General features: G+C 44.6%; 1 protein-coding gene across 2 annotated transcripts in view; it reads left to right on the top strand.

The window, feature by feature from the left end:
* The window catches only part of vwc2l (von Willebrand factor C domain containing 2 like), a 28,985-nt gene extending 20,685 nt beyond the window's left edge, over positions 1–8,300 (top strand). For both annotated transcript variants that reach the window (XM_086145992.1, XM_086145993.1), the window contains one exon: positions 4,164–8,300. In XM_086145992.1, the coding sequence (XP_086002118.1) occupies positions 4,164–4,315 (152 nt within the window). In that variant the 3' untranslated portion in view covers positions 4,316–8,300. The remainder of the gene's footprint in view (positions 1–4,163) is intronic.
* The last annotated feature ends 2,129 nt before the right edge of the window (positions 8,301–10,429 follow it).

Here is a 10,429-nt window from a genome sequence, read left to right as displayed (position 1 = left end):
ACAAATTGAAACCCAGTAATTCTGACATTAATTTAAGCAAAGCCCATCCGTTGTTTGAACTTTTGCAACCAATCAGAATTGCAAATGGTAGCCCCAATCGCTATGCGCTGAAACTTTAATGAGGGGAAGTTTTTACGAATTATTCCTCATTAATCATTGATTTGGTGATTTGTAGGGCAAAAGATGTCTGGGTGGTTGGATTAAAACACGGCTGAATCTGCAGGAGGAGCAACTAATAATCTTGTGTGACAAATGGAGCTTGGTCAAGACCTTGAGATAAAAAAGAAACCTCCGTTGTATGTTCAGATTGCTTTGTGCCCGCAAGATATCTTACATGAAGCTGGGTCAGCAAAGCGCTTGCTAACAAGAGCCTATTTATCGCAAGTTTATAACTGCGCATATTGCAATGTGTGAAAAGATATTTAGTTGTGATGTTCCGTAATATATGTCGGATGCAGCGGTTCATCTCATACATTCATCTTTGTTAGCTCACTCTGCTCCTTCTTGGAAACAGTTAAAGGACGCCGAGGAAAGAGCGGAAGGACGATCACACAGCAGTCAGCCGGTGGGAGGTCTCACCTCCGTGTCTCTCATCTTTATCAAGCATTACCAAACTGCGCTGTAAAAGAATGACATCAAACCATTTAAAGCTGCACACACGTTGTATCTTCATTTCTGAAACACATTACCAAGGATCGCTATGTCAAAATCCTGAATAATTAGGCAACAGTCAGACCCAAAACCCCGAATTTTAACGCACCAGTGTTTGCGGCGGTCTGCAAGAATCAGCGGAAATTACTGTTACATTATTAAAAGTGGTCAATTTTACATCAGAGAGACATCAGACAGCCCTCGTGTTGGAAATTAAAACCAGACTGTGCTCGCCCACGAGTTTTGACTTAAAGCCATTAAATGATCGAGATTGAATAGACGTGACAATGCACGTTTTTAGAATTTGAATCGGTCAACTTTAGTTCCGGTGAGCTAACAGCGCAACTAGCCCGGTATCGATGTTAGCTGTCAACAGCGCTCGGTCACAACTTACATTGAGCCAAGTGTCAACAAGCCTAGAGTCCTGGCCGGTGTCCACTGGGACACATGAACAATATGTGCATCAAAAGAATGATGTCGTACTCTTCAATGAACAGTCGACTGGACTGGACACACAACGCTGATGCTCTCGAAGGTTCATCAGAACCCAACGCTTCGGACGCTCCTTTGTATTTTTGACGTCAAACTGGAAAACAGCAGTCTGGACGGCGCAACGTCACGAATTCTGTTGTCTTTTTTTTATCCTTGTTGGCCTCAGCCCAATCACATCCTGCCTATTTTTGTTTGAATATTCTCGTCCTTGCTATTGTCTGTTTATGTTGTCATTTAGTTTTGGTTTCCTATTTTCACCTCTACTGTCTTTTGTTGCTGTTGTTGTTCTCTCCGCTGTCTATTTATTTGTGGATGTCTTTTGCTATTTTCTAATTGTCATCTAATTGACTCTCTATTTATATTTGTTGACACTAAAACTGTTGCGGTGCTGTGACAAAAGAATTTAGTACAAAGGATCAACAAAGTTTATCTCATCCTATCTTTGGCTGTACCTTTCCACCATTGTCAACCATCGTTTTGGTTTCCAAAATGTGCCGGGGAAGCGCGTTTTGCAATTTCGCCAGAGGTCAAACGTCTGGTGACGTCGCTCCCTTTCGTCGGCCACGGTCCGATCGGACGGGCGTCCTTGCGTCCTCTCGACTCTGACGGCCGGTCGACTCTTTGTCTTTGCGCCTTAAAATCTGTCCGGCTTCATACGATCACACTTGGCAGCGGCGCCGCTCACCTTCTTACCTCATCAACCTCCAATGACTTGTTCCCGTTAACCTGTGCCATCTGTCCAGAGGCAGATCAATAAGAGTTAAGACTTGGCAGGCGTTCTCAATGTCCCCCTTAAGCTCATATCAAAGGGCTTTTATTAGCTCCAAATAGACAACGGCATTCATCTATGTGCAGACAAAGGATGGGGATATTTTGTATCCCGCTGCTCCCTTTGTCTGTGTCAAGTTTATTTATTGCCTCCCCTGCCTTATTTTTACTCATTAACACAGCGGGAATTGAAACCAGAAGGAAGTGCAATTCCTCAGATATCTGGTGCAATAGCAAAGGCGCCATTAGGGCGGCGAAGAATGAAATGAAAACTGAAAGTATCTGCACTCACCAGCTTGTCCGTCCACAAGTATCTTTTGTTTCCAGATCCAATTGAGAATCCGCAATCATCAAAATGCAAATAGCTTTTTATTTCTCCTTTGCTGAATTGATTCTGACAAAAAAAAAAAAAAAAAAAAAAGAAAAAAAAAAAACAAAGAAACAATGCAAATGATGGCTTATTTTTCTTGATTTAGATTTTATGCTCTGTTCCAACACGGAAAATAAAACGCTGGGATTCAGATCTGGGTCTTGGTTCGGTGTCAGATCCAACATCTGTGTGACGATATGCAGGACAGACGCCGAATAAATGAAATAATGCTCAGCGTCCGCCTCAGGGTTCGTGCAGATCGCGAAGACGGGCTAAAACCTTGACTTCTTGTCGAGTGGTGCATCGACCACCGAGTCCACTTGGTGTTTCTAAAAATTGACCTGTTCTCAGGAATTCGGTAGCGGTCGTCTTTTCCACAAATGATTTCAGGTGTTGAGTCGCGGGCACGGGCGAGTTAAAATACCCCGAAACGGCGCTAAGTTAATACGACTGAATTAAGAATGATTTAAGAATTTGAACGGAGATGAGAAGCTGAGTGTGAACTTATCGCAGCGACGGGCAGTGACGTTTATTTGAAACGGAAAAGCGGAATCCGGACATCTATATTTTGTGACAATCGCAACCTGGCAACCTGCGCCCGATATTTGGTTTAAAACGTCCTCAAAGTCAACTTTTTGTTTATTTTCCCAAACCACTGCGAGGGAAATGTGTAACTCGGCGAAAACACCCGGTCCGTCAGAACAGGATCCGTGGGTTTGTTTGGTTAGTTTTCCGTCATTTCTTGTTCAAAATTCTTGTCACGGAAGGAGAAATTCCATCTATGCATCGCACGTCGCCGGCTTTACAAGTCAACAAAGCGTCGCTCCAGCTGCGGGCCGGCCGGAGTTCGATGCCATCGGTGAGGACACAAAGATGGCCGGGCGAATTAACGGCGGAAGCCACTGTGTTTTCAAGAGTTATGAGACATATGAGTTTTTTATGACAACTCGTTGGGAGAGTCTCGAGTGTGGCGGCTTTTATGAAGCCGGATAACGGAGATCCAAAGTCACCGTCACAGTTGTCGAACGACTGACCGCTTCATTTAAATGATTAAAACTCGCCACCATCTTAAGAGGCAGCGGGAACACACACACACTCACACACACACACGGATATACAAACTCTTTGGTTTGATCTACCGCTAATGACTGCTTCTTTTTGTTGTGTTGATGTTAAAAAAAGCGCTCGTGCTAATTTGCCATCGTGCATCACCTGACGCGTCGATTCGTCACCGATTGGGTTTGAAAATTAAAGGATTTCTTTGAATCAACAAAGGGATCAACACGAGTACATCTCGGTGTTTTAAGGATAAATCAGATGTCAAATTTAATCCGATTTGATTGTTTTGTTTGTCACTGCACTCTGTATGTGTGTGTGTGTGTGTGTGTGTGTGTGTGTGTGAGAGAGAGAGAGAGAGGGAGAGGCAGAATCAGTAAGGAGTTCTGTGGCCTTTTCATGCAGCCCGATGTGATTAACTCCATCCTCCCTGCTGCCTCTCAAAGCAGCTTTCTCTCTCTCTCTCTCTCTCTCTCTCTGGTCGTCCTCCTCCTCTTTCTCTCTGCACTCCAGCATCTCTGTGCTGCCAAACCAGTGCCTGGCAGGCTTCTATGCTCGCGGCGCATTAGGATGCAAAGCGCTCAATGTCGAGGGAGAAGGGGAGACTAACAAAAGCGCTTTAGTGTTGCAAAAACAAGCCCATTGGTGCATGCCCGTGAAAAGATCTGTACGTCTGCTATGACTCCTCTAACTCCCTGCAGCTCTCCACATCACTCCATCACCCTTTCGGAAGGAGAGGCTCTCAAGAGAGACACGTGCATTTCTTGTCCTTCTCATTCCTTCTTTCCTGTCTCCCCCCCTTCCCTCCTTACTTCCCATGCGGCAGGTCCAAATTGCTTTGCTGGAACAACGATCATCCCAGCCGGAATTGAAGTAAAGGTGGACGACTGCACCATCTGCCGCTGCCACAACGGAGACTGGTGGAAGCCGGCGCAGTGCTTGAGACGCGAGTGCCTCAACGGCCAGTCGTTGTCATAGAGAGACTCCAGCGGGATGGAAGAGAAGCTCAGGCGAGGCCCTGCCTACTGCACCATTTTGTATGATTGACAGGGCAGGAGCACAATTCCTAAGGAACCTGGAAAAAAAAAAAAAAAAAAAAAAAAAAGCATAGTATTGCAGAGATGCTCTCACAAGCTTAACAAAAAAAATACAAATTTAGCCGCTGAGAAGAAGACAGAACTTGTCTCAAGGCTCTTTCCACCCTCCAGTTTTAATTGTCCTATATTTTCAGAAGTTGACTCGCTTAACTTGCTGCTCTCTCTCTCTCTCTCTCTCTCTCTCTCTCTCACATACACAAGAAAAAGTTTCTATGCTTTTTGAACTCTTTCCTAACCATCGGCGATGTGAATTAATCCCGCTGATTTCTGTATAAATGTCATCTGCTTGTTGTACTCGTCTGTCACACACACGTGGGTGTCGTAAAAATCTCAACAGCAGGAAAACAAAGTGGAAGCACACTTGACGGTGCTTTTCTTTTCTTTTCATTTTTTTTTTCCTTTTGTTTTTCGCTTTTTTGGGTCAGACTAGTACCGACACCGTGTGAAAGCACCGTGGAAGCCGTGCTTGAGTTTCACAACGTCACTCCAAGAGTTTGTTTACAAGATGCACATCACACGTTAATGTTTGTCTTCATAAGACTTTTTACCGCTATGGCAGGAAACTCACCTCTAACACCAAGAAAACTCATTTGATTTTTTTTTTTTTTTTTTTTTTTATAAATTGCAAACTACAAAGATGGAAAGTTTTTATCGCGTGTCTAACCATTGTTTGTACAGTAGAATCCGCCCGAAAGCAGAAAAAGGTATTAACAGCGACTGTGAGATGTACTTTTCAAAGGTGTTCCGACCATAAAGGAAAACAAAGAATACCAATCCTGCATCCGCGTCACCTTGGCCAAACCCTCCCGGCTCAATCGTCATTATTGTGTTCTCTCAGAGGTCCACGCCCTCCTAAATATCCTCTCTAAGCAACTGCTTGAACTTGCTATCAGAGTAATTAGCGAGCCAAGAGCGGCCGGCTTTAATTTCCCTTAACCGTGCCGTATTCCGCGATAAATCATCCGTCCGGGCGGCGGGGCCGGAGCGCGGCGGCCACGCTCGACAGGCGGAGGCGAACGGGCGGACAAAGGGAGCGACTCGGCGGATGCTTTTAGCAGACGGCGAGCGTACGACGGCACTCTATTTATCCCCGGCGCGTCGGTCTACACCCGGTAAGCCACTTAAACCTCGACGGCTTGAAATACAAAATCGTGGCATCACCCCGTCGCTGGAGGTTGTCTAATAGATTTTTCCTTTTGCCCTTCCCGATTTATTAAAATGGCTCCGACGGGGTGTGTGTTCATGTCCGGGGTTATAATGGCAGCCTAATGTATTGTCTTGGTATTTTTCCAGAGCGGAGCGGTGTCCAGAAACCGCGCCCGACCAACCCTAGATACCATGTTTTCTGAGTGATAAATACTAGTCATTAATTCAGAGGTGAATTCCCGTAAGATCACGCCATTCATCACCCGAATTTTCTTTTTTTTTTTTCTCCCCATTTCCAGAAAATCCGTTCCTGTTAACCTTTTAAGACCCTTTTCCAGGGCGGTGATGGATGGGCTGCTTAATAGCGGCTCCCGGCTCTCTGTAATGAGACAGAAATGAACATGGGATAAAAACCAATGACTGAAGAGATGCATTACCTTTAAAGGGACCCAAACTAATTTTTCGCGAGGATCTGGCCGTCTGGAAACTCGGCTTTAAAACTCCCAGGCTGCACTCCGTGATGAGTCGCAGAGGAAGAAATAAAATTGTTGACATTTATTCGTGGGCGTCGACGTGGAGCCGAAGTCATTATCGGCGTTAACTACTGACGGTGAAAGTGTCTGCCGGTTTGAAGAGGCAAACCTCCTCCATTTATGGTGCCCTCTGAAAAAAAAAAAAGAAAAACGAAAACGACCCGACGGTTCATCAAAAACAACCTTCCAATGCGCGGTTTCCTTCATCAACCCGACGCCCGTACATGAACTGAACTGGACGGCGAAGAAACGTCTCAAAGGCGTCGTTGCCGCCGATGTCCAACGCCTTAATGTCGCTCTCGACGTGACCTCTGACTTCATGCATTGTTACAAGGCGCAGACAGAATTGCGCTCGCTTTGGACTCCACTGCGCTTCTACCTTTACGTCCCATCCTTGGACAGTCCGCCAACGGCGAGCGGCGGGGGTGAACGGGGGGGAATCCGTCGGCCCGCGACGACACGGACGGTTGGATCGCGGTTAAAAATGTGGAACTGAATTGGCTCATATCTGGAGAAATACACTGTGCTTTTGATAGAAGCGACCCGTTCGGGGGGATTTCCAGTCTTCCGTGGCGTTCGCCGCAAACTCGCGAAGGCGCGCGATCGCTCCGATAGGCTTCCCGCGACACCTCCGCGGTGCATTTGTCGATCTTCGACTTAGAGCGGGAGTGGGAAATTACTTTGGCTCGAGGGTCACAGTTCTTTTTTTCATTTTTATGTGCGGACATGTAAATTGAAGCACATGAAAATCGTAATTTAAATATTTAAATTTTTTTGGCATTTTATTTCGACTTTTAAAATCATCAGTGATCGTATAAACGTACCGACATTATTTTGCGCGTAATCATCCATACAGAATTAAACAAAAGGGAAAAAAATAAGGAGTTTCTGAATTCAATATTGATTGAGAAGACTTAAAATATTCATAGAAAACAGTTCGGCGGGCCGGATTAAAAAAAGGAAAACGGTCCGGATGCGACCCGCGGGCCGTGAAATGCCCAGGTTTGAACCAGAGCGAGCCGCTTTTGCAACCAGTCGGGGCGCAGAGGACTGCGGGAGCCCTTCGGCCAAAGCAAGACCATCAAAACGGAGGTCGCGCTCAGCTGACCGAACCCCCAAAAAATACAGAAACAAAAAAACGAGGCGACGATTTTCAAGCAAGTAAGACCAGACCGACAGGACAATACTCTGCGTCTCACTGCGGGCCGGGTGGATTCTCCACCAACAGATGGCGTGAAATTTTTAATTTTCGTCATTGACAATTAATGAGACCAGAAGAAAAATCTGAGCCTTAGTTGTTTTTACCTTTTTTTTTTTTTTCTACCTTGGGATTAAACCAAAACAGATGGTAACACATGGATTAAAAACTCGCATTACAGTGTGTGTCACTCAGCGAAAGAGGCCGTGCTTTGTAATTTATTTATCTACGCGACACACATCCACAATGCTCCAAAACCAGAAGTTGCGTTTCTTCTTGTGACGTTGCACAGTTATCAAGGACGGACCAGCAGCACATGCCAAGATTACGTTTTCTTTTCTTTTTTTTTTCTCTCTACGTCTGTGAATGTCTAATGAACCCATCTGTTCTCCCACGTCTCAAACCGCAGGCTCGCCCCCGAGAAAAGTTCGTCACGGCGTAACTTGCGCTCTTTTCCACGAGACACCGACTCACTGTAGCTGGAAAAATTAAAAACACACAAAAAAAAAAAAAGATTGTTTTACCCTCTCCCTTATAGTTTTCATCAGCGAAACTGTTACATAAAGTGTGCCTGAAACAACACAGAGGACTATCTGGAGTGCGAAGAAAGAAATACTGTTATTATACAATCAGCTGTATTGGTTTTGGGGCACCGAGGGTTTTTCTTTTTACCTTGGGTATTCGAGTATGTATGTATGGGAAATCAAAAATCAAATATCTAAGAGCATATCTGATTGTATACGAACACATGCTCGCACAATGATTAGACAACCGCTTTTTGGGGAAGTTCGAAAACCCTCGGTGCGCCCCGTGCTGTTTATATGTAAATACTTTCAAACGTAAAATGTGTATTCTAAACTCTTGAGGTGGAGTTGAAAGAAAAAAAAGGAAAAAAAAAAAAAAAAAAGGAGTGGAGAAAATGTGTATTATTCATCGAGACACAAAACTATTTTGTTAAATAGACCTGAAATGAAGTGTTACTCAGCAAAGTCGAGTGTGGATTTCTTTTTCCGGCAACACAGTTATTTATTTCTGGACCCCGGTTCGGTTTTAAAAAGCGTCTCGGAGTCACGCCGTAAAGAGAAAATATCCTTTTTTTTGCATTTCTCACCCTCTGTGCGATGGGAGGGGCGGCATTAGGGATGAGGATGCTGACGGACCATTTTTCAGAGGTTCAGCCATATTTGGTGCGAAAGAAATAAATATTCTTTCAAACGTTCAATACAATTTCAGGAGTTGCAGAAAATAGCGTGTCGAGATCAAGGCTGCGCGAGCGAGCGAGCGGGACAGATGAGAAGATATCAGTGCCTAATGGTGTTGTGAAGCTCGGTGAGTGAAAGGGCATTACTCGGGGGTTCACTTCTTTCTTCGGCTGTCATTACCAGAGGGTCTGCGCTTCTATCGCCTCCTCGCTGCTAATTGCCTTCTCCCACCTCTCGCTGAGGACAAGAAAAAGGGAAGCAATTTTTGCGCCACAAAGCAATCGATAGTAATTATGTGCATCCCTGCCTAATTTCATTGAAAATTGCATCTTGGGCGGTGGAAGACATCTTAAAACACACATGCCTGCAGCTCAGTATGGCACATATACATACACACACCTCATGGACACAAGAGAAAAGTTTTTGTTTTTTTCCCCCCCTCCCAGCCAAATGCCAGTTCAGTTAATTGCATCATTTCTCCTGCCCTACACTTTTTACTGAATCACCGGTGAGCAATCCTTCAGGGACACACTCTGCATTGGTGGCAAACAGACCTTTTCAATTGGATCATTATCTTTTCCTGGTGAACCGGCGCATATTATGGAAAGCAATTCGACAGCGGACAATTTATCGATCGCGTGACGCATAACCTGCGGCCATGAGGCAAAACAAACATTCCTCCTGCATGAACATGAGCTCTGGGTGACTGCAAAATATGACGGTGGACGGAAGCGGCCAAAAAAACTCCTCCCTGGAGACAAACCAGTCCACGTACATCAGGAAGGATTTGCATTTGGAGGCTAGGCTAGAAAATATGACTTTGACTTACTTTTTATTTTTTTTTGACAATTTTTTTCTTAATTTCATGTTTTTTTCTTCATGGGTATTTTTTTTTTCTCAAATTTTTTTCCTCCATTTTTTTTTCCGTTTTTTTCCAGGTCATTTTAGAGAAAGAAACGATGGCCTATTTTTGCCCGGCGGATAGTTTATGGATCCTACTCAGCCCATTCATGAGAGCAAGGTGCCGCAATAAATTATTTACACTTTATTGTTCTAAACCGTTTGTTATGTAACACTAAATTCACAGCCGTAGCCACTAAGCGGTTCAATGACCTTCCTCAGACGAGCGCAGAGTAGCGACGCTGCTGGATATATTGGAAGAAGCTCGCGGCGGCTGTTTGTTTGACGACGCCTTCGTGCATGTATACTTGGAAGACGACCCCAAACATGTTTGATGGATTATATAGAGGAACCCTTCTTCCCTGTAAATGTCTTTGTGAGGACGGAGGAGCCGGAAGAGAGACTTATGAGCCGACTGACCCGGCTGCTGCAAATATAGACTCGGGGAACCAACAGGAAATGGATCTTTCTCTGGCAATAAAGGGAACAAACCACCCCGGTGAATCGCTGATATTAAGTTCTACAGAGGAACCGGGAAAAAGAAGTGCCTTTACGAAACATCAGTTATCTTCTTAATCTAAGTTGCACGCCGAACGCCCGGAAGTTTGAATCTCCTCAGACAAAGAAAGTTTTTCTTTCGGTGTTTACATTTCAAATGATATCCATCGATTCCCAGCAGGAGAGGTTGTAAAAGTATTGGTCGGAGCAAATAAAAATATACCGCATGTTTTTATTGGTATTTATATTGCCGTTGAGCGACGTTATTGTTCAACTGAAAGTGAGCAATCATTTGAAGATATATTGAAGATATATTGAAGTAATATAGCTGTTGCTCGCTGGCTAAAATTCCCTGCTTTCTCAACTTCAGTAGGACAGAAACAAAGGATGTCAATCGCATTTTCCTCTCTGAGAACTAAAATCGGCACTCGGCGCGTCTGGCCGTGTCCTGCGCTGAGCGGCTGCGTTATCGATATTGTACGTCTTAAACTCACAAACAAGTCGATCTGCCAATTAAA

Source organism: Fistularia commersonii, chromosome 4 (assembly GCF_037954325.1).
Source record: "Fistularia commersonii isolate RoL2024-O1a breed Wild chromosome 4, RoL_Fcom_v1.0, whole genome shotgun sequence".
NCBI classification, from domain to species: domain Eukaryota; kingdom Metazoa; phylum Chordata; class Actinopteri; order Syngnathiformes; family Fistulariidae; genus Fistularia; species Fistularia commersonii.
This window is presented reverse-complemented; position numbering and strand designations above follow the sequence as displayed.